The sequence below is a fragment of the Thamnophis sirtalis genome, unplaced genomic scaffold, assembly GCF_051295495.1.
Source record: "Thamnophis sirtalis isolate CommonGarterSnake01/CBP01778 unplaced genomic scaffold, rThaSir2_p1.2 scaffold_6, whole genome shotgun sequence".
NCBI lineage: Eukaryota > Metazoa > Chordata > Lepidosauria > Squamata > Natricidae > Thamnophis > Thamnophis sirtalis.
The window spans coordinates 117,308,573-117,333,690 of record NW_028261386.1 but is presented as its reverse complement, the minus strand read 5'-3'; the positions used below and the strand labels follow the sequence as shown (position 1 = coordinate 117,333,690).

General features: G+C 38.4%; 1 protein-coding gene across 3 annotated transcripts in view; it reads right to left on the bottom strand.

Annotated features, from left to right (window-relative positions):
* SNX14 (sorting nexin 14) overlaps positions 1-25,118 on the bottom strand; it is a 48,828-nt gene that overhangs the window by 3,496 nt on the left and 20,214 nt on the right. For 2 of the 3 annotated variants that reach the window (XM_087718797.1, XM_087718796.1), the window contains exons 13-25: positions 23,918-24,073; positions 23,158-23,282; positions 22,277-22,335; positions 18,708-18,840; positions 15,606-15,807; positions 12,848-12,931; positions 12,633-12,733; positions 11,266-11,377; positions 10,216-10,256; positions 9,997-10,116; positions 8,022-8,145; positions 6,019-6,183; positions 4,736-4,831 (exon numbers count right to left, since the gene is read on the bottom strand). In XM_087718797.1, the coding sequence (XP_087574923.1) occupies positions 4,736-4,831; positions 6,019-6,183; positions 8,022-8,145; positions 9,997-10,116; positions 10,216-10,256; positions 11,266-11,377; positions 12,633-12,733; positions 12,848-12,931; positions 15,606-15,807; positions 18,708-18,840; positions 22,277-22,335; positions 23,158-23,282; positions 23,918-24,073 (1,518 nt within the window). Of the gene's footprint in view, positions 1-4,670; positions 4,832-6,018; positions 6,184-8,021; positions 8,146-9,996; positions 10,117-10,215; positions 10,257-11,265; positions 11,378-12,632; positions 12,734-12,847; positions 12,932-15,605; positions 15,808-18,707; positions 18,841-22,276; positions 22,336-23,157; positions 23,283-23,917; positions 24,074-25,118 lie in introns of all 3 variants that reach the window. The other variant, XM_087718798.1, reaches the window with a different exon arrangement.

Below are 25,118 nucleotides of genomic sequence, written 5' to 3'. Positions count from 1 at the left end.
ACCGTATAGAATCTTCTGATTACCTGCAATAACCAATTGTACTTTCTCCTTTGACTGGGTCACTCATGCCTTGGTTACTTCAAGATTGGATTTTTATAATGCACTCTACATGGGGCTGCAGATCATACATGCAGGTCAATTTGAGCTTTGAACATTTATTCTCGCTGCTTTTAAGCGGGAAGGGTTGCAATAAATAAGCCACGTTCAGTTTCCAGCTGGTGTATAGCTGAGACACATCACACAGGGGGATGCAGAAACTGCTCCCTGCTTGCACTTCCATTCCTTTTAGCTAACCTCTCAGATCTTTGAAGTTCAGCTCTTTGCTCCTGAGTCTTCATTAAGTGCCTCTACCTTGGACTAAAGATTGAATGTCTGAGGAGACATCAGTGAGTGTGAGAGGAATCTTTTTTTTTTAATTTTTTTTAAACAATTTTTTCTTTTATCAATTTCCTATATACATTCACAATTATATGATCTCATAACTGTTATTAATAATATGTATTTATAACAATTTTTTCCCTACAGTTGACAATATACTTGAAAATTGTTTTCTTACCATCCCATAGATCCATCTTATCTTACAACGGTCCTACTTCTTCTTCCCTCCCTCCCTCTTTCCTTCCATTTCTTCTCTCCTACTCTCCTTCCTTCCCCCTTTCCTCCCTCCTTTCTTCTCTCCTTCTCTCCTTCCCTCCCTCCTTTCTTCTCTCCTTCCTTTCCCCCTTCCTTTCCTCCTTCCTTCCCCCCTTCCTTCTCTCCTACATTCCCTCCTTCCTTCTCTCCTTTCTTCTCTTCTCTCCTCTCCTTCCTTCCCTTTCTTCTCTCCTTCTCTCCTTCCTTCCCTCCCTCCTTCCTACCCCCCTTTCTTCTCTTTCTTCTCTCCTTCCTTCCTTCCTCCTCTCCTTTCCCTTCTCTCCTTCCCCTTCCTCCCCTTTACCCTTCCCCTCTTCTTCCCATTCCTCCCCGCTTTCTTACTCTTACATTCCCTCCCATTCTTCCTCTGCCTTTCCCTTTCTCCTGTGAATAAGGAATCTTGGGAATGTGCTGGATTTCCACCTTCCTTATCTGAGGACGTGTTCTCCAGCAAGGCCATAAGAGCCAAAAACTAAGTTAATGCAAAATTTGCATTTACTAATTTGCAGCGCGTAGATTACATATCTAATCTGCTCCACTGGCTTCCAATTTGCTTTCAAGCACAGTTCTTATCAATCATCTAAATACCTTGAATTTTCCAACATGTAAAGAAATTAGATTGGGGAAATAGGAATTTCATTTTTGAAGCAGCTCCCAACTGTAGAAACCTCAAATGAGAAAAATGTCCTTTGTAGCTCCATAGGCATTTTAGCCTAGCTGCTTGGGCACTTTCTTAGTGATTACATTAGAAGAAATTGTCCACAACGAACGGTTCTATGTACCAAGACTTCTCTGCTGTCCAACTAATTCCCCCCCAAGGTTATGTGTTAATTTTTAATTAAATTAAATTTAAAGAGAAACCACCACAACTTGAGGAGTCACCTTCTAATGCCTATACTGTTCGGAAATGTTTTTCTTGTGGGGCTAAGGGACATGTAGCTGGGTTCTGTAAAAAGGCAAAACAACAGAATGCCGGAAGAGCTAAAAAAAATGCTAATGTCAGCTTAGCTATGTCTATTTTGGCTATGTCTAGCAATGCACCATTAAACCATGATTTGTGGGTTGTTGATAGTGGAGCATCACAGTGCATTGCTAGAGATAGAAAAAGATTTGTAAAAATGATCACGAGCAAGGAACATGTATTTTTGGCAAATGGATGGAAGGTGAGGGCGTCTGGTGAAGGTAATGCATATTGTTCATTCCTAAATGAGCAGTTAATCTATGTGATATGTACCTAAACTGAAATTTAATTTATTATCAGTAAGGGCTCTAGTTAATATTGGCTATGTAGTAACCTTTAGGGGAGATAACTGTATAATTGAAAAAGAAGGTAATAGGGTTACTGCCAAATTAACAAATGGTTTATATGTTATACCGGATGGCCAGATGGCTAACACAGTTTATGATAATGTGAAACCACATGACGAATGTATACATTTACTACATAGATGCTTGGGGCACATTAATTTCAAGATGCTGCAACAAACTGTTAAGTTGGCAGAAGGAATAAAACTAAAAACCATGCAGTAAATATTTAAACTGCAATGTTTGCAATCAGGAGAAGAGCAAAGTTACTCCTGCAAACAGGCTGAATGGTTTTAAAACAAAGGAATCTCTGGAAGTTGTTTTTGCTGATTTAATAGGACCTTTGAAACCCAGTTTGGGAGGTGCCTGTTATGTTTTGAGTATCATGGATTCCCGATACAGTTTCTGTTATTTAATTAAAAACAATTTGGAGCCCGAGCATGGGTGTATATATACCATCACAAGTGAGACTGAAAGGGCAGAAAAGAGCTGGGAATGAGATGCTGGTTTTGAGAAAGGGATTCAGAATATATTTGTGAAACTACTAACAAAGTTCAGCCTCACCACCATCCATTCACCAATTCTTAAAACCTTTAGGATTTTTGTTAGTTTGCTTGCTGCCTCCTTTTACACGTCCATGTTCCAAAACCTCTTTCTAAGTTACCCATATGCTTTTGGATATTTCAGTACAAAACTGGTTTCCTGAACTCTTTGTCATTTAGCTAGGAGAAATAGTTCTAATGAAGAAGAGGTCATCTTTTGGTTCCATTTAGCATAACATTTTTGATTATCATAATTCTGGGTTCCATCTAACTTTGCCTTCATACTGAGTCAGGCTGGGAAATTTGCTCCGTTCCTCAGTAGTGGGAACACTGGCTGACAGCTATAATTCAAATCCATCTGGGAGATCTGCAGCCAAAAAAACAGTTCTACCAATCTAAATCTAATATGGAGGCTTCTGCTTACCAAACCTACAAAGGCAAGCAGTGGGTTAATTGGAAAGCAGTGCACATACCTACAATCATACAATTTATATATACTAGAAATTGCACTGCATGCATGCATGAGCCGTGATGGCACAGTGGTTATTTTATTCAATTTTCAATTTTCACATTCCATTTGCAATCATTTATACACAGGGTATTTACTATAAGAAAAGAAGAAAAAAAAAAGAAAAAAGGAATAAAACGAACAAATAAAAAGGAAACACAACTCATCATTCACGACCCCACCTAACCCTTGCATCCTCCATACACCCCATCTACCCCCTCCAACTTTCCTTTCTCCCTCTAACACTCCCCTCCTACTTCCCTTTCCCCTCAAACCTTCCTTCTCCCCTTACTCCCCAGACACCCTCCTTACATTCCCCTTCCTTACATTCCCCTTACTCCTTCCTTACTCCTCCCTCTTCCTTCTCTCTACCTCCCTCCTTGGTGTATGCCTTTATTCGAGTGTTGTTTGATCTAATAAAAGTAAAATGAACCAAGGAAAAAAAAAAGATAATAATATTAATAATAATAAAAAAGGAACCACCGTATATAAATACATTCTTGTTCTTATTAAGACTATGTTAACCCCCCCCACCCCACCCCCCACAATCCCCATCCCTAATCCTCCCGGCTTCCCAGGGCCCACACCTGGCATTACCTTCTATCTAAAATATCTTGTATACATATGGATTAAAAAATAAAAGTAATATATAAAAAAGAAAAAAAGAAAAAAAAGAAAAAAGAAACCACTCTTTGTGTTGATCTCAGCCCCCCATCTTTATCTATGCTTAAATAGTATAAATCGTTCTATCTATATTTTATTCTCGTCTCTTACTTCTTTGCTATTTACCCCGATCTTCTGTAGACTCTCCCGTTCCCTTCCTAAACCTCATGATCCCTTCCAATAAGATTTAAGCAGCATAGTTCCTGCCATATATTCAAATATAACTTTACAGACAAGTAATCAAACTTTCCCTTCTAGTAAAATTTAAACAACGTAAATGATCTTTCTTTACCCCTTTTTCAGACCGTAATTCAAAATAATCTAACCAGATTTCCCCTTCTTAGTAAAGTTAAGCAGCATAGATCAGATATTACTTTACACAGGAATCAATTTCTATCTTAAGATAATTCCAACCGAATGGAAACAATTAAATGGAATGGCACAGTGGTTAGAATGCAGTATTGCAGGCTAATTCTGCCAACAGCCAGGAGTTCGATCCTCACCAGCTCAAGGTTGACTCAGCCTTCCATCCTTCCGAGGTCGGTAAAATGAGGATCTAGATTATTGGGGGCAATATGCTGACATTTGTAAACTTCTCAGAGAGTGCTGTAAAGCACTATGGAGCGGTATATAAACCTAAGTGCTATTGCTATTGCATGTGGCTGAAAACGTGTGACATGAATTAAAATCAGGGCATTTCTAATCTCTATTATTTTCTTTCACTAAACACTATAAAACAGTAATCTCATAGCATAGGCCATGCTACTCAACTCAAAAGGCATATTGCTTCCTGAAGATGCTATGTCCAGTACCAGCTTTGGTCACTACCACTATTAGAATAAAGAGGAATGGCTTGTAAAAGGGCAGGAAAAGACCAATACCTAGACAGCTTATTTGGGCTTCAAGAGTTTTAGCAAGGTAATACATCTGAACTATTTCTAAATCCTACACTCCTTTCATGCTAGAATGCTTTGATAAACATATAGTAAGAATGTTTATATTAACAAGTGCCATTCAACCTGATGGACTTTGGTCATTTAGACTGCCTCTCTTCTTGATAAATCATGCCACATAAACACTGAACCTGGAATGTATTTCATCATTTCTTCAAAGGTCTGCTTTGCCCGTTTGTGCTTATCTTGGAGAGAGCGAGGTTGAGAATTCTCACAAAATACAGCATCTAAAAAACAACAACAACAACACATTTTTGGACAATGTAGAACTACCCATGCAGACTTGGTTAATTAGTTGGCCAATTTAAGTCACTTATCATATTTTTCAAAGTATAAGATGCACAGGAGTATAAGACTCCTGCTGCCAATCACCTCCGCTAGACCGATTAGATCCCACAGATTAGGCCTCCTCCGAATTCCATCCGCCGGCCAGTGTCGACTGGCGACTACCCGGAGGAGAGCCTTCTCTGTGGCTGCTCCGACCCTTTGGAACGAACTCCCTGTGGAGATTCGAACCCTCACCACCCTCCAGGCCTTCCGCAAAGCCGTTAAAACCTGGCTGTTCCGACAGGCCTGGGGCTAAAGAGCTGTTGCCCCCATCTTGAATGGTATGACTGTTGTGTGTTTTTAAATTATGTATCGTTTATTTTTAATTTTTTGTCTGTACCCCCCCCCCCCTCCCTGATTTGATTTGTTAGCCGCCCTGAGTCCCCTTCGGGGGAAAAGGGCAGCATACAAATATAATAAATGAAATGAAATGAATGAATGAAATGAAAGAGACACCAAGATTTTGAAGAGGCAAATAAAAAAAAAGTTTTTGTACTCTGCAGACCTCCACAAAATGGTCCATTTTTTTCCCCAAAACAGTCCCATTTTTTTGTCAAAAAAAGGGCATGCATAGCCTTTAGGAGGCTCGTAGAGTGCTCCTGGGGGCTGGGGGGGAGGGGAAATGAGCAAAAATGGCCCATTTTTTTTGCAAAAACAGGCCCATTTTGTGTCAAAAAAGGGCATGCATACCTTTTAGGAGGTTTATAGAGTGTTCCTGGGGGCTGGGAGGAGGATGAGCAAAAAATGGGCCATTTTTCGCAAAAACAAGCCAATTTTTTGTAAAAAAAAAAAGGGGGGGGCATACATAGCCTTTAGGAGTCTTATAGTCTGGTTTTTGCTCATTTTTGCCCTCCCTAGCCCCCAGGAGCACTCTGGAAGCCTCCTAAAAGCTATGTATTCAGGAGGCTAAAAATGCTGTATTCAGTGTATAAGACACACCCAGATTTTCAGCCTCTTTTTTGAGGGAAAAAGGTGCATCTTATACTCCGAAAAATATGATAAATAACAGAGACTTGGCCCCAGAGCAACATAGTAAAATTAAACAACATCTTTGATAACAACACTTTATTTGCAGCTTTCTACTAACCTCTGAGAAGTGTTATCAGTGAGACCAGACGATGTTCCTGAAAGAGCTGTTCTAGTTTGTATTGCAGGTAGTTGTCTATATATTTTTCTAAGGTATTTTTGAAAAGAATCCTTCCACTCATCAAGATGTGATGAAGCCAATCAGGAATATGGAAAACCACTCTAGCTGTAACATAGAATACATTTTATATTATTATAGAACACGAAGTTTAACATCAAAGCAACTGCTTCATCATTGACTAAAAGTCTACATTCCCAACCTATACTTTCAGAGTAGAGTTTTTTAATCCCACACTATTAAGAAGAGCTTGTTTTTCAGTAAGTTAGGGAAGATGGCGACAAACTGTTGAACACACCCAGCCGCAGCTGAGTTCCATGTGCTCTGCAGATCTTGGTTTTCATTAACTTGCAACATACAGGATTTGACAGATATTTGATTCCTGATTCCTGAAAACAAAGGAGTCTTCCTGTCTCTAAAATACTGTAATTCTCACTGATTCACACTCGGTTGTTACAAAAATAGAAATATTCTTGTCTTACAGAATTTTGGGATGGGTTTGTCTCAGTAGATGTTTGACTTTCCCTGGGCAGGGGAAGTTTTTTAGCATGTCTGGGAAAGTTTCGTTCTCCCTAGAAGGAAGACATCAAGGAAGCAACAAGGATAAACTGGGAAGTTGGAAGAAAAACAACAACAACATCCTGGAAGATAGCAGTGGCAAACTACTTCTATATTCTAGCCAAGAAAATTATCCATACCGTCACAAAGAATTAGAGCTCAACTCACGAGTTTACTTTTCAAAACAAAATCACTCAGTGTTGATCATTTCTTAAAAACATCACTCAGTGACAGCTAATCAGAAGGTTCTATTTAATTACTCCTTGTCCTACCCCTTCCTATCCAGTCCTGAGTATTTTATGGTTTTATCAAGGAAAATGAACACGAGGCAAAGGATTTTCATCTCCAACTCAACCTTTTCATATATATAAAATAGAAAATAGTCCTTCTTTGCCTTTAATGCAGAATCAGAAGTATGATACTATACATTCTTCAAGCATGTTCTGGAATTTTAAACTCATTGTATTTATCTTTAAATCATTTGCTAAATGCAAACAACGTATTGTCTATTAAAACACATTTTTGTCACAGTCTGAACAGAGGAAAATCAATTCAAAAGATCACAAAGTTAATTAGAAAATTAATTTAGCATAACAGAATATTCATACTCACAAATAACGTATTCCTAAATCAAGACTTATACTGTACAGTGAATAATTTAACAGATTTTTCCAAATCATGCACAAACCTAATATTTATTTAATTGTTTCTATTTCGTGTTTGGCATATATTTACAGTTCTATTTTATTTATTTATTTACCATCCAGAGTCTCTCTCTCTCTCTGAGGGAAATAGGTGGTTAAAAAATATGAAATATAAACAAATTCATTAAATTAATATATGCCATCCATTTCACTATCAAGTGACTCCCAAGATACATTTGAAATATTACTTCTCTCTCAAATTGTAAACATATTCATATGTTGAGAATTTTTGTCAATGCATATTTATTCGGGATAGGATTACTACCTATGCAGTATGTTGTAATGATTTTTCTTCCAGCTTATACAAGCCTGCCACTTTAAGAATTTAACAAAGAATTTATGACTGTGAGAACCCTTATCTCTTACTTTTTCCTGGCTTTAAATTCCATCGGCACAGCCCATGCAATCAGGAACATTCTGTATATTGGCTTGCCTTCTCTTGGCATTATCTTCCAAAATACTTGGGTTTCATTTGCCAGTAATGAAAAAAATTTCCTACAGCTTTTCTGTGCTACATTAATATTCTAATCTAAATAATGAAAATGCACAGACAGTGGTGGCATTGATTTCAGAATCAGTGTACCAGATCTTGTATTGCAAAAGAAGCAGAAAACAAGATGAGCTCATTTGCACTCATTCCACTTCTGCTTTCATTCTCAGAAAACCCTATCAGCAATTTCTTACCAATATACATTAAGTAATCATAAACTCCTTCAACCGTCATCATCTTCAAGAAGTAGTTCTCATTCTGTTTTCTTTCTAAATTCTCAGAACGGTTTGCATTGTTCTTATAGAGTTCGTTGTAAAGCTAAAGCCAGAGAAAATCAGATTTTTAGAAAAGCATGAATGTTGTGGAATTCGTTACCAAACACATTTTCATTAATTATGGGTATATTCAGTGGGAATTCCCTTTCGCTATTTTGGTGGCCCCAAATAAAGCTGCCAAAATATAATTATATATATAATTATATAATTATATATATATAATTATATAATTATATATATAATTATATAATTATATATATAATTATATAATTATATAATTATATATATAATTATATAATTATATATATATATATATATATATATATATATATATATATATAATTATATATAATTTTATATATATATATATATATATATATAATTATATATAATTTTATATATATATAATTATATATAATTTTATATATATATATATATATATATATATATATATATATATATATATATATATATATATATATATATATATATATATATATATATATATATATATATATATATATATATATATATATATATATATATATATATATATATATATATATATTTAGTGTCACAACCCCTGGTAAGCCCCAATTATGGGAGGAAGCTAACTGCTTCCATCATCTGTCAATCGGCTCGTCACAAGAGTCCATCACGACAGAAACCCAATATTTTTACTGTTGCCTTTGTTATATTTGTGTTTTATTTGTGCTGATAAATAAATAAAGGAAGACTAGTATAGATCTATTTCAAGCTATTTAGCTCTCATCAGCTAGCCATATCCTTACTGGGATTCGTGTTAACCACTAAGCCACAGAGTTCGACTCCTTATCAGCTGAGCCGGGGTGATAGGTATCTATTTAGAGTTACAACCCCCGGTATGCCCAAATATGGGAGGAAGTTCACTACTTCCATTCTCTGTCCATTGGCTCGTCACAAAAGACCATCCAGACAGAAACCCAATATTTTTACTGTTGCCTTTTTGTTACATATGTGTTGTATTTGTGCTGATAAATAAATAAAGGGAGACTAGTATAGATCTATTTCAAGCTATTTAGCTCTCATCAGCTAGCCATACCCTCAGCTGATAAGGAGTCGAACTCTGTGGCTTAGTGGTTAACACATCTGCCTAAGATGCAATACAGCACAGGTTCGAATCCCAGTAAGGGTATGGCTAGCTGATTATAGATAGATAGATAGATAGATAGATAGATAGATAGATAGATAGATAGATAGATAGATAGATAGATAGATAGATAGAGATATAGTCAACTAAGTGTCTATGGAGATTCTTAGTTAGCCAGGTCATGGCTGTCCCAAAGTGTTTTTTTCAAGTGCGTTTTCATTTTGCTTCTCACCCAAGAAGCTTCTTCACCTCTCTTCAGAGCTGAGGAAGCTTCTTGGATAAAAGTGAAAAGTCTTCAAGAAAAAAACAAAGTCTTTTAAAAAACATTTTTGGGATAAATCAACTAAGCTTTTTCTGTGTAGGCCCCTTAAATTCCTTAAGTAAAAATGCCCAAAGTGTCAAAGCTGCCCAATCTATAATGTCATTTTATCACAGTGATTCTACCACCCTAGTCCGTGGAGGCCCAAAATCATAATTTTAAAAAGTGTTAATAAAAATTAGAATAGGTTATAATTAGTATTTCATTCCTACAATATAAGGTTTGATGCGCACCAAGAACCTTTATTGTTTTAACAGATGTGCCAAATATTGGTTTCCATAATAAATATGTATCTGTGAGGGATATGCAAGAAAATAATAATCACCCAAACAGAAATATATTAATCATAATCAAAGTGAGTTATTAACTACTGTCATACTTCTATTAGAAGATTTGTTTTTACTAGTCTATTTTTCTTCTATGTTCCTGTACAGGACATACTATACCTTTTTGTTGTTTTCTGAAGTAGGACTGAGAATAGTAATTTCTGGTTTACTTGGTTTAGGCTTGGGAGACTCACAGGAGGTAATAAAATTGATAATGAATGGTTCCAAGTGCTGGCCTTTCTGAAATTAATGTCAAAAATAATTAGAACGGATAGGTTTCCATACAAGCTATATGGGATAAATGGTGTTTACAAATAACAAGGAAACAAGGTATCTTACCTCTTTCATTAATTTTCCGGGAACAGATTTTATAATTTTACCTACATGCCAAAAGATGAAAAAGGAGAAATAGAATTTTTTTTCATTATCAACATTTTTAAAAAAAATTCTCTTGTCACTTCTAACAGCTGCCTGTTTCTTTACTCCATATCTAAATTCATGAAACAGATGCTTCTTACAACATAATGAAAAATTACCCATTGCTTAGTGCTTTAACACCACCATGTGTTCAGATATGAAGCTAAGATTCAGAGTGTTAATAGACTCCTCAGATAAATTAAGTTCATAGACCTCAGACAGAATTTATTGGAGGTCAATAAAAATGATCTGTTTCTAGAGCATTATTCAATCGAGGAAAAATGGTACAGGTGGCTGGAGGATAGAAACAAGAAATAAAAATTTGGAAAAGATAGCTGGTATTATAGACGTAGTAGAAATTAGTGAAAAAAGTCTAAGAAAAGTAGGATTAATAAGTCTAGGAAAAATTGTATATTAGCAGAACAATAATAAATACTGTCTGATACAAATATCCAAACATAGATTGATAAGTAAAAGAGAAATAAATAATGGGATTAAAAGTGTAAAATTGTATAGAAATGTATTGAGAGGGAAAAAGTGTTTGTAAATATACACCAATAGTTATCTGCTATAAGAAGGAACACAAAGTTCCAATGTGATGCATAAATGTTGTGTATGGTTTTGTCAGTGTGTTTATGTGTTCATAATAAAAAAAATTAACAAAATTAAAAAAGAAAGAAAGAAAAAATGATCGGTTCTTTTTCTACTTCTATCTAATGATCTGAGGATTCCAAAACAAAACCAGAACAATGTTTGTGCAGACATTTCAAAAGCTCTTTATTTGGCTTCCATTTATAGTACTAAATGAAAAACTCTTAATACTTTTATGAAAACATCACTATTGTGTCATGCAAATGTGCCATACTTAAACCATACTTAATTCTGAGTGGCAGCCTGAATTGATTTAATGCCCCTTATATTTGTAGTTCAATTCTGAATCCATTTTTTTTTCAATAACAGCACTTTCCTTACCTAAATTTACATCAGGCAGTATTTTATCAAGAAATTGTGTCTCTCCACCATTACGGGATAAGAAGTCAGCCAAAAGCTGGCTGTTGCTTAGCTCTGGATGTTGTGAAAGTTTCTGTGAGGAAAACAAAAGATAAACTCTAGTGACCTCTTCAGCAAAGACAATTTAAACTCTAATAAGTAAATTATGCTGAGAAAAGATATATTACTGCAAAGCAGTCTATAAAACCACTTGGTTCAGAATACAGTAGTGCACACAGTAATGGTCTTTATTTGTCTATGTAACACCTCTGTTATATGAGCTGCACTGGCTGCCAGTTTCTTTCCAAATGCAATTCAAGGTGCTGTTCATCCCCTTTAAAATCTTAAACAACACGTGGCCAGAATATCTGCAAGGCTGCCTTTCCTTAAGGACTTCCACCTATCCTATCAGGCCAGATACGGTGGGCATCCTCCTTGTTGCTTCCCCCAAATATTGTGATCTGATGGGAGCTAGGAGTGCTCCAGGCAGCCTCTGAAGTTTGGCAAGCCTCTACCCTCCTAGTCTTCTGAAAAACTTTGAAGACCTGCCCTTTCACCCCCCAAGTGTTGGGAGAACATTAGATGATGGCATGTTAGCACTGACCAGTGCAGTGGTGGGTTTCAAAAATTGTTCGAACCTACTCTGCGGGTGTGGCCTCCTTTGTGGGAGTGGCTTGCCGCCCATGTGACCGGATGGGAGTGGCTTGCCGCCCATGTGACCGGATATGAAGATGCCGACGACACTTGTCACAACCACCTTAAATTACCTCACACACAGCACTGGCATGCATAAGAATATGATGTAAACTTGTTTTTTAAAAGGCATCTTTGTTTGCGTTAAAACAACTTCAACACACGCAATGTTCTGATTGCACCACAAACGCAGTAGTCATCCTTACCTTTCACAGAGGCCCTGAGTTTTATAAATATGAGCATAATAGTGTAGAATAATCATATCCAAGGACCAGTGGTGGGTTTCAAAAAAATTTGGAACCTCTTCTGTAGGTGTGGCCTGCTTTCCGGGTCCACTGGTGGAACCTCTTCTAACCGGTTCGGTAGATTTGACGAACCGGTTCTACCGAATAGGTGCGAACTGGTAGGAACCCACCTTTGGACCAGTGCCAGATTTCTGCTGTTTTCAATGTTTTATACTTTCTCTGGCTGAGTTTTATAGTTTTTAAAAATGATTTTATATACTTTTTAATTTTTGATTGGGAGCTGCCCAGAGTTGGTTGAAAGATGGGACAGCTATAGAAGTCTAATTTATAAATCAATCAATCATGTACATCAGACAAACATAACTGTCTATTAGGAAGTATATATAATTCCATTAACATATCTTCTCCTACCTGAAGGTATTCTTGAAATTCTTCTCTCTTTGATTTTAAGAATTCATAATTCTTTGGTCCAATAATCCTCTTGGAGGGAAGCTGAGCATCAGGGAATGTACCTGGTCATACAATAAAATTTAAACATGTTGAAAGTTCATTTTCACTCTTACAAGCTAAAGAATGTTACTGATAAACAATAATATCTCCAGAAATAGGTGGTACAGAAAGCATACCATGGAATTCTGTTAGCTTTGATTCAAGCACGTAAAATTCAAGATATCTTCTATAGACCGACCAGTGCTCAGGTTTATGCCCAACTGAAAATAAAGAGACAAAATTATCATTTTTTATTAGTCCAGAATACCGGTAATCCCTGAATTAAGAGCATTCTCATAGTGAACGTTCAAATTTATACAGTAAGCACCTGCTAGCGTTTATGAACAAGTCCAGAAATTATGAATGTTGCAGCACCACAATAGTTGTTCGCTCTTACAAACGACTGCAGAAGCTCTGCAACATTTGCCCCACCTATTTGCCCCCCGTCCTCCCGCCCCAGCAGGGTCTTAACAGGCATCCCACCCATGGAGACTCACTTACTTTGTGAAGATCTCCTCTCTGTCACACTTTCATTGCCTGCTTCATTGCTTCAGGCTTTCGGTGCATTCGCAAAGAACAGAGGCCCAATGTACCGCAAGGCGGTGCGAGATCAGTAGCACAAGATTTCATGCTGCTGATCTCATATGATCTCACACTTTAGGCCTCTATTCTCTGTGAATTAAGGCCTGGATGTTTGCAAATGGATGGAAGACTTCGGTCCTTCAGGCCTTCCCTCCCTTTGCCATTTCCTTACCGAAGCCTTCAGGGATATTGCGTTCTTCTAGGTTTTGGCAGCCCTTTGCAAAAAAGCATTTGTTGGCACCAGTGGTGCTTGGAAGGAGCGTGTCCCTCTGAAGCTCTGTTCCTACTGGCAAAAGTTTTTTGAAAGGGGCTGCCAAAGCCTAAAGAGATGCAATCCTCAAGCACTTTGCCGACAAGAAAGGAGGCCCGGAAGGCCGTACATGAGCCTCCAGGCCTCCTTTTCATTGCCAGAGGCATCATCAAGCCGTTTGCTGATGAGAAAGGAGGAAGCAAGCAAAGAAACAGGCTGGCGAAGCGACAGATCTTCATAAGGTAAGTCACCCAGGCGTGGCAGGGTAGGAAGGGGGAGCAATTGTGGGGACACCAAGGGGGGATGGGGAATGAGGTATCTGTGGGTCGTGGAGGCCTTGGGTGGTCTGAAGTAGGTGGCTTGTTCCATCATTATCCCCCCTCCCCATGGCCTTCCTCTCCCCAAGATATCTCATGTGGACTTAACGAGTTCCACATTCAATTATCAAATGCGTGAGCAAAAGCAGGGAGTGATTTCGTTCAAGGTACGAGATTCATTCCCATGGGTTCTAAGGTTACAAATGGAATGGGCAGGCTCCATTACGTTCGTAACTTGAGGACTACCTGTAAAAGAATTTTACATGGAAACATACATCTAACAGAACTAAAAGCAAGTCTTCAACCATATTTTAAACCTCTCACTTTTCAAACTTATTAAAAGCTTTCATTAGCAATCATAATTGTCATTATTAAGGTAAAAACTCTTCTTATCAAGTTTGACTCTGAGGACTTCAGAATTCATCCACGTAGTTAAAGTAGAAAGTAAAATAGAAAGTAATGGTTCCCGCCACCTTTTTTTTTCCGGGTTTTTTTTTTTCAACTTTAGTTCAACTTTTCAACTTTTTTTTCAACAACTCTAGTTAATAACCCTGGGATTTCCTGGTGGTCTGTCAACCAAGAATTAACAAGTCTTATTTATTTAAAGATGTCTTTCTCTCTTCACAGATGATGAGCTAATAAGTTCTGGACACCATTCTTGTTATGGAAGGGTAATGTACTTGGAAATATATGAAGGTGTACACCAGAAGACTGTTCTGCTCTATGCCAGAGGACTTGGGAAATGTCCTTAGGTTTAGGTTTATTCGATTTATATGCCGCCCTTCTCCCAAGGACTCAGGGCGGCGTACAACATTAAAAGAAACACATAATACAAAAGTTAAAAAGAAATTAAATAGGATATCCCAAACCCAATTAAAACATTTTTTTAAAGAATTAAAATTAACAGTAATCAATAATTTGTTTTGTTCAGGCCAGGCTGGCTTGCTGGAAAAGTCAACTTTTTAGGGAGCGTCAAAAGGACCGGAGGTCGGGGATTATACGAAGCTCCGGGGGCAGCTCATTCCAGAGAGAAGGTGCTCCTACAGAGAAGGGTCTCCCGCTGGGGGTCACTAGTCGACACTGTCTGGCCGACGGCACCCTGAGGAGGCCAACTCTGTGGGATCGCACTGGACGATGGGAGGCTACCGGTGGCAGTAGGTGGTCTCGCAGGTACCCTGGGCCTAAGCCATGGAGCGCTTTAAAGGTCATAATTAGTACCTTGAATCGCACCCGAAAGACAACCGGCAACCAGTGCAGGCTGCCTAAAAGGGGTGTAACATGGGAGCACCTGGGTGCCCCCATGACAACTCGCGCAGCCACATTCTGGACCAGTTGAAGCTTCCGGGTGCTCTTCAAGGGCAGCTCCATGTAGAGAGCGTTACAGTAGTCCAGGCGAGAAAGGACGAGGGCATGAGTGACTGTGCACAGAGCATCCCGATCCAGAAAGGGGCGCAACTGACATACCAGGCATAGCATGGATCACTAAAAATGGGGCCTAACAAGCAATCTGTTATCCCTCCATTAAGTTTCACCCTGAGGTGTTGTTCACAACAGAAACTCAATCTACCACGGATGCCATATTTTGCCATCATTCTCCATGTGGTAAAATTTCGTTCAGATGTTTTCAGTCTTCCCTTTTTCAGGGATCAATGATTTTGGAAACGTTATCTGAGACAAAATGAGTGTCAACGTGAGTATAAATATGACAAGCATTGGAAAACTGCGCATACAACTGATAGTGCTTACGTGCCAGTCTGTCATTCCTTTCCACATCAATGCAAAACACAGGAATTCTCTCTCTCCTTTCTCTTTTTTCAAGTGATGGGTCTTCAAAGAAGTCAACATAAGGAATGGTAATTTTCCAAGCAGCCAGATTGCGAGGTGTATTAGGCATACTAAGTGCCTCCACAGGTGAATCATCTTCCATTACCATAATGCCTTCTTCAATCTATAGTAAACAAAACTACCACATCAAAGGCCATTCTAGGCTATATGACTACATTTACTGTACCATGTGCATAGTAGAGATCCTGTTCCCTAAGCGTTAAATGTTACAAACTATTTGAATGAAATGAAACAATGAAAAATAAGATTGCATTTGTTAAATAAATGTAAAATTACCTTTTGCAACAAAACAAAACAAAACACTGATTTGGGGTATGTTTTCCCCACTAACCATAATATGATGGAGCCATAATTTGATGAAAATCAAAATATGAACTCTATCATTAGCTTGCTTTAAATTAGAAGCAAGGTAGGTTGTGATCAACTTTGTACTAAATTGATTCATTGATTCTACCACAGAAAATATGCACAATTTTTCAACAGTGACAACAGAATTTGAACGTAAGCAACATAAACCCAAAGATGTTTGATTAGGAGGAATTCTCCCAATACTGCCATGCACTTATATTTTCCAGCTGTACAGGTAGCCCTCGCTTAGCAATCACTATTATATAGTGATATAGTGAATAACCTCTGTTATTAAGCAAAACAGTCACTAAGTGGGACTATGATTATCCTTTGCCCTTTAGAATGCTTTCTCCAAAGTTGGGATAGTACCTTAAAACTGACCAGACTAAATCAGTTTCACACTGTTGGCTTTTGTTTCCCTCCTAACCACTCACGTTGCTCTTGGGATCCTTACTCTGACACTGGAATAATTAGCAAGAAGGGCAGAGGTGGGCTTTACATAATTTAACAACCAGTTTGCCTAGTGCAGAACCAAAAATGTGAGCGTGTGCATGCCCACTCACTTTGCTTGTGCGCAGCTTCAAACACACGTTGATTTCCTGCACGTGGCTTCCAGCACACCTTCTCGGGCAGCCACAGAGAGTAGAGCGGGCGAGGCGCAGAAATCAGCTGGGCTGCATGGGCGGGGCAAGCCCGCCAGAGAGTGAGATATATAGGACGGGATAGCGCTAAAGCGGGTGGGCAGGCCCAGTTGGTGGTGGGAACTACCAGTTCACCCGAACCGGCAGCAGCCCACCTCTGAAGAAGGGCATTAATGTTTGCATTTACATTCATTGGAGAGGAAGTGCTTACAAGAGAATAGCCAGGCACACAATAGAGAGCACACCTCAAAAGCAATTGGCTGCCAGAGCCAGTGCAAACAGTCCATTCCTCATCCACTCTGCGCCGAGGTAGAGCGCAGTACTGCAGGCTACTTCAGCTGACTGCTAGTTCAGCAGTTCAAATCTCACCGGCTCAGGGTTGACTCAGCCTTCCATCTTTCCGAGGTGGGTAAAATGAGGACCCGGATTGTTGGGGGCGATATGCTGACTCTGTAAACCGCTTAGAGAGGGCTGAAAGCCCTATGAAGCGGTATATAAGTCTAACTGCTATTGCTATTGCTATTGGGGGGGGGGGGAATAAACAGGTCAGCCAAAGGACAATGTGTACTAACAATAAGAATGAACATGTGACTGAGGCAGACTGTGAAGATCATAAACTTAGACATTGATTATAAAGTTTGTTTGTTTTTTAGCACTTTTGCAATTTGAACAGTTGCTGAACGAAGCAGTCACTAAACAAAGACTATCTGTACCCAAAGGTAAGCAAACAGGGCAGCAAACAGAAAGAATTAAATAGGAAACTAATAAGAATTGTCCTGAAAAATTACGTACTGCATCCAGCCCTCAAATCATATTTATTTTGTGCAATGTAGGGCGAATTGTATGCATAGCTGCATGTGTTTCATAAACCAAACTAAACTAATCACAAAGTTAAAAATAGCACTTAGTAGATATAATTTGAATCACCTTCATTTATAGTTTTCTTTTATGAAAGGGGAAATATATATTCACAGATTCCTTTGCTAGCTACCAAGATACTTGTAGATGCAGTATGTAACATCTGTAGAAAATTTCACTTAATATGATACAGATATTGCCTCATATGATTCACTAATTTTATCGGGGAATGCTGAAACGATGAATTAAGAGTTCCACATGTAGTTATGTAGGAAAAGCAATATGAAAGTCCCATCTCTATGTAGGAGTGTGTGATGCAATCCATACCCAAAGGGGTTGGACTTTCAACAAACTGTTGTGACATCCTTGTCACCTTCACCTCTGGCCCTACCCCTCTCTCCTTTGGACAGCTCTCTTCCTCCCAGACACTGGCGTCTCCAATTATGTGAATTTTAACTCCTGAAATTTCCCAGCTAGCTGACTCATACTAACAATTCTAGGAACCGAAGTCCACACAAATTGAAAAGTATCTGAGATGGGGAGGATTAATTCAGAAAAAGTGCTGCATGATCCCAAATACAGGTGGGTCCTCAACTTACAACAGTTCATTTAGTGCTTGTTCAAATTTACAATGGCATTGAAAAAAGTAACTTATGATCAATTTTCACACTTACGGCCATTGCAGCATTCCCATGGTCACATGATCAAAATTCAACCGTTTGGCTACTGACCCATATTTACGACGGTTGCTGTGCCCCAGGATCAGATGATCACCTTTTGTGACCTTCTGAGAAGTCAAGTCAATAGGGTAAGCCAGATTCACTTAACAGCCGGGTTACTAACTTAACAACTGTGGTGATTCACTTAACAACTGAAAGATCGTAAAATGGATCAAAATCCACTTAACAACTGTCTCACCTAATAACAGACATTTTAGGCTCAATTGTGGCCATAAGGTGAGAACTACCTGTATAAATAAAAGTGCTTCATTACTGGAAATTCATGTTCATGGTGTAAGCTATGTTGACAGTCAACAAACATAAAGCAAAGTGAAAAACAACTTGGAACGGATGGGAAGAACAAGGCAGAAAGGCTTGGCAGGTGTGCAATAAAATACACAATCAATGCTGAACTCAGAATTGTTAGCTCAACTCACAAAATCATCCTCTCCTTCAGCAAGGAGATAGTCGGGTAGCATAGCCCCTTCCATTGTGGTGCTCTTGAATACTCCTTTAATTTTGCTGCTGATGCTTCTGATTCCCGATGATTCTCCTCTTCTATGCAGGCTTCTGCATAAAACAAACAGCAAATGGCACATCCATAACAATTTCAAAATGAGAAAATTCTTCAAAGGGATATATTTAAGCAGTCTTATTGGCAAAACCTATATAATTTAAGAGCGCATTACTTTATATCCATTGTTCCAATCAAATAAAGGGAAACTGAGTGTGTGGGGGGGGGATGGTTTTGTTTCTGTGCAGCTGTGGTGCAATGTAGTTGGGATTCCCAGGTGGGAGAAACTACATTCCAGAGGGCAAAGCAAGAGCAAAGCTTGGAATGTTTAGTCAGAAAGAAGTGGATAAAAATGGCTCCTCCCTAGCAGAGTATATCTACAACTATGCAAATAGTTGCTTTAGTTTGGAAGACTCAATCTATCAATCAGAATAGAGCTTGGAGGACGTCTAGTCCAACCCCCTGCTCAAGCAGGAGACCCTATATCATTTCTGGAGGCAAGCTGTTCCACTGGGTTAATTGTCCTCATTGTTAGGAAGTTTCTCTTTAATTCCAAGTCTCTTCTCTCCTTGATTAGTTTCCATCCATTGTCTCTTGTCTTGCCTTCCAGTGCTTTGGAAAATACGTTGTCCCCTTCTTCTTTGTGGCAGTCCCTCAAACATTGGAACACTACTATCATGTCACCCCTAGTTCTTCTTTTCTCTAGATTAACCAAACCCAATTCCTGCAACCATTCTTCATGTTTTTGTCTCCAGGCCTTTAATCATCCTAGTTGCTCTTCTTTGCACTTTTTCCAAAGACTCAACATCTTTTTTTGTAATGCGGTGACCAAAACTGGATGCAGTTACTAAGGATTTATAAACTCGATCCATAGGTGAAGAACAATAAAGGAAACTACTCAGAAATAATGCCATATGTTTTTCGTGGTTCTTGGGAGGCTTCAGTGGAATCAACCATACAAAAAAGAAGAAGCAAGACAACAAAACTGCATTTTTTTTTAAATGACAGCCTTTTCTTTCCTTGGTAAAACCAAGGAGATAATTAGTAATCACTGTGCCACAGCTATGCTTTGCATTGACACAACCATAAATGCAATTGGCTCAGGGTGTTTCTCCAAGCTGTTCACTGGTAAGACAGAAACTTGTCCTACTTCCTGGAACTGCTAGAGAGCAATATGAAGCAAAACATCTTAGAAGTTTTGATTTGTTTTTGGAAAAGGGTGTTATTTCATGAAGTAATGTTGAACTATCGCTCCACATAAAAGTTTGCTAAACAGAGGCTATGGTGCTTTGCCATATGGTAATTCCCATTTATTTTTTAATGAAAAGAATAAAAAAATAGTTTAATAGGATAAGGAGCTAGTAGGCATCAAAAGCCATGTTTAGCAGGCACATTGTTGTCGTTGGGCGCCAGACTGGATAACAAACAAATAGGATGACTGATGCCTCTTGTTTACCTCCCATAGACCCGTTAGATCGCACAGGGTCGGCCTCCTCCGGGTCCCGTCTACCAGCCAATGCCATCTGGCTACCACCCGGGGGAGGGCCTTCTCTGTAGCAGCTCCGGCCCTTTGGAATGAACTCCCCACGGAGATTCGGACCCTCACCTCTCTCCAGGCCTTCCGGAAAGCCGTCAAAACCTGGCTGTGCCGGCAGGCCTGGGGTTGATGAGTTCCCCTCCCCTCTCGACTTGTATGGCTGTATGACTCTTGTGTATTTTAATTACGTGTATTGTGTTTGTATCCCCTTTCCCATTTTGAGTTGTTCGCCGCCCTGAGTCCCTCCCGGAGAAGGGTGGCATACAAATAAACTAAATCTTAAATCTTAATATGGCCACATTGTCACAATAGGGCCTTAACGTCATTGACAATTATGGAAGAAAGAATACAGATAGTCTTCAGATTATGTCATTTAGCAACTGTTCAACGTTACAATGGTGCTAAAAAATGCACTTATTGTACGACTACCCCTTGAAGTTCTGGCCTCTGTGATCACATCATCAAAATTTGGGTACTTGCACACAGACCCACATATACAACTGCCTCCCATCCTAACCCAGCTGACCTTTGTCTTTTGCCTGCCTCCCCTCCACTGGACTCACTGCTCCCCTTTCCCTCCAGCCATACAGGAATTAGGTCAAGTAGCAGCCGAGAATTACTACCAGGCCCTGGGGAAACATCCCCATCGTGGTGCCCAGTAGGAAGATTGCTCCACTGGCAGTAGAACACAATGCAGAAGACTCATGGCTCTGCTCCCTTCTTGGTGGGACACAATGGACACCCCCACTTGTAGCTCTCATCCACCAGCCTGTTTGCCTGGGACACCTGCCTCTTTCCACTTAATGACCTGTGTGGTGCTGGGATTATAATGGCATCTGGGATTGCCATATCTAGTTAATCTCTGCCGTCTCTGATTCAGTTACATGGAATCCCAATTTACGACTGTTTTAGTGTAATTTCCATTAAGCAGCAGTGGAAAGTCCGGTCCCAAATGCTGTCACAACCAGAGGGCTACCTGTACTTAAAAGAATGACATACTGAATTACAGCCAAAGATACACAGAATAGAATAGAGCTGGAAGGGACTCCGAGTCCAGCCCCCTTCTCAAGCAGGAGAACCTATACTATTTCAGATAAGTGGCTGTCTAGTCTCTTCTTAAAAACCTCCAGTGATGGAGCATCCACGATTTCTGAAGGCAACTTCTGTTCCACTGGTTAATTGTCCTCACTGTTAGGAAGTTTCTCCTTAATTCCAGGTTGCTTTTCTCCTTGATTAATTTCCCTCCATTGTTTCTTGTCCTGCCCTTTGGTGCTCTGGTGCTTTGTGGCAGCACCTCAAATACTGAAATATTGCAATCACGTCACTCCCTAATTTTTCTTTTCTTTAGACTAACCAGACCAAAACCTGCAGCCGTTCTTCATATGGTTTAGTCTCCAGGCCTTTGATCATCTTAGTTGCTTTTTTATTTATTTTTATTTATTAATTTTATTATTTTAATTTTACATGATATTCAATTTTCAAAAATTAATGAGAATCATAATGAACATATCCAACAGATACCGTCTTTAAAACTTTCAACCCAGGCAGGTATATTATGCAAGTAGTCCTCGCCTTATGACCATTTATTTATGAACATTTGGAGTTATGACAGCCTCAGAATGGGTACTTTATGGCACAATAAAGCACTTCCGGCTGTTGTAAAAAGTTGTCAACCCCTGCGGTCACAGGACATTCTGGGTCTTGGCAACTGGCTCACCTTTTTGACAGTTGAAGCATCCCGTAATCATGCGACCATTATTTGTGACATATTTTGCCAGTTTCCGGCAAAAAAAAGTCCATTCAGAAGAATGGGTTTGCTTAATGACTGTGTTGGTTTGCTTAATTTCCACTGCAAAAAATGTCAAAAAAAATGGGTCCAGTCACATGGACTTACATAAGATTTCCAGTCCCAATTGTGGCCATAAATTGAGGACTAACCTTTACCCTGTACTTACTTGTTTGACTTGGAATTGCGTGTTGGGGATTCAACTTCTTGAAAGAGGTGGTGGAAATACTAAATAAGGAAAAAAATAGTTGAACATTGCTGATCACTCTTATTTTATTTTGTTCTATTTGCTATATTTCCTTTAGAAACAATTTTACAAAGATACAGATTAGAAATAAAAATCACTATTGTTCATATACGTAACAGCATGGAAAGCAGGACAATACTGAAATCTATTAAGGGCCTAAACAATAGGTACCGGTAGCAATAACTAAAATGTTTGAATGTATTTTCTGATATAGTACTATAATTTTTTTAAAATGTATAGTACGTATAGTATTTGTGACAGTAAAAAAAAAAAAGAGATGAAACAAATATTTGCCTGATACCAAGAAGACAGTAGGGTCCATCCTGATGAACCTCTCTAAAATTAAGAAATAGTACTGGAAAAATCTTTCACAAGCCTATGTGTTAGAGAAGAGACACCTCTTAAATCTATACAGACATTAAAAGAGGAAACCAGTGCTTTGAATGGACCAAGAATTACTATAACTTGCAATTGTCTTACAACATGATCCAAATGCTCAATTCCTGTCAGTATTCTGCATTTTTATCTCTCTATTATTTTTAAGGAAACTCCACAATAATGTACTGTACTAATTTAAGCAGATCTTAGAACTAATGCAGAGGGCTTACTTCATTACATAATTCCAGAATACATTAAGACAGTAGAGCTAATATAGAGGGGTTATTTCATTCTAGAAATATCAGTTGAAAGACAAAAAGCAAGTACAGTAGACTCCTTGAGCTCAAAAACCTCAAAAGGTAAAGCTGAAAAAGATTTAAAAATTGCAAACTGAGGTGGCTCAAATATAAACAAGTACTTGTTACCTCATATGTGTGGCAGAATCTAGGTATGAAGACGTTTTCTAAGAGCGAGAAAACTTGTTCGTAGGCTTCAAAGAAACACCGCATTTGTTGTAGCTTCACAACTTCCTCATAGGGGCCTTCAGCAACTACGGATGAAAATGTGAGACGTGTCAATAATAAATATGAAAATACTTACTTACAGAAAAGTTTAATATTTCAGGATTTCTGTCTCAGCAGCATTTGTCTGATTTTATTTGACTTTAGAAATTAAGCAAAATGAACCTGGATGAGCCTATACGTCTGGTGTGCTATGCTCTTTGTTCTTTTATTTATTTTTACAACTAAATAAGCTATCTAGAGAAAGCATTTGTAAGTTGGGCAACCAACCAACCAAACAAACAAACAAACAAACAAACAAACAAACAAACAAATAAATAAATAAATAAATAAATAAATAAATACTTGAGTGGGAGACTTTTAAAGAATCCCAAATCTATAGTTTAGACTAGGAAACTGAAAGGACATCTCAAAAGAAACCATTGCAAATGACTTCTGTATTGCTGTCAAAAAGTTAAGTGTACATTTCTATGAAGTCATCAGAGGTTAACTTTGATTTTTACTAAGGCACTACATCTGTTTGTTTCTCATTTCATAGGAAAGCGTTATTCACAATATTGCTAAGACATGTTCATACCAACATCTGTATTATTCTACATCGAGTACCGTTAAGAAAAAAAATGCAACAACTTCAAATACATTTTTTTTTAAAAAAATCACTTACTACTTTGTATCTCTTCCACAATGAAAGGATCAAATTTAATTTTGTCAATGCTTTCATCTAAGCAGTATGTTTCATAGATTTTCTTGACTTCCTCATGGAGGGACATTTTCTCAGCATCTGATAATTCTGCCTGCAAAATTCTATTATTAAATTGCTCTGTTGATTGGGATAAAAAATATAAAGAAATGTATTGAGTTCAGAATACTGACAATTTTCCTTTGTTAAAAGGAAACCGTGTTTTCCCGAAAATAAGACCTCCCCAGATAATAAGCCCAATCGGGCTTTTGAGTGCATGCGCTAAAATAAGCTCTCCCCTGAAAATTTTGCCACACAGCAGCAGCCATGAGATGACCATGCTCGCCACCTCCTGCACCTCAAAAATAATAAGACCTCCTCAAAAATAAGGCCAAGTGCTTATTTCAGGGGTCAAAAGAAAATAAGACCCCATCTTACTTTCGGGGAAACACGGGATTCTGAGAGTTTTACCTACTAAATCCATAAACATTGGATTATGATAATAACACAACCACAGAAATTAAAACAAATCTGCTTTGGGATCCCTGCCATATATTCAGCCCTGTAAAATTTAAAATAGGATGCATCACTGATGACTTTACGTTATTTTTTGGCCAAACATAAAGTTAAAGTTTAATCCAAGTTAAAATCTTGCTTCTCATAGTACTTTTTCCTAAACCCCTTCTGGCTATTAGCTAAGCCCCCCCCCCAAAAAAAACCAACTACAGAAAGAGAATTAAGCATGGGGGGAAAGGGGAGGGGAGAATCAAGACATAAAATACAAAACTGCTATAATTTATTGACATTAAATCAGATATTTAAAAATAGACAAAGAGCTAAAATATTTAAAATGCAAATAGGTTAATCCTCCGCTTTAAAATATTCTCAATAATACTCCATCAACTGCAATTTCATTAGTAACACTGTTGAACAAGCACCATCTGTGCATTTGCTAGAAATTACTTGCTATCACCTCTCCTACTAAGAAACAGAGAAATGCATTTGTGAGGAAGGGAATGTGAATCTAAATTCAGGATTGAATTTGGCCAGTGTGAAGATTCTGTCGCTCCCTGAGACAACATGAAATTCCATTCAACTTCATGTAAATGAATCTATATCAGTAGAGTGCCGAAAAGGAAACACTTCGTGCTCATCTGGGCTGCGACTATAAAGAGGAGCTGCCCAG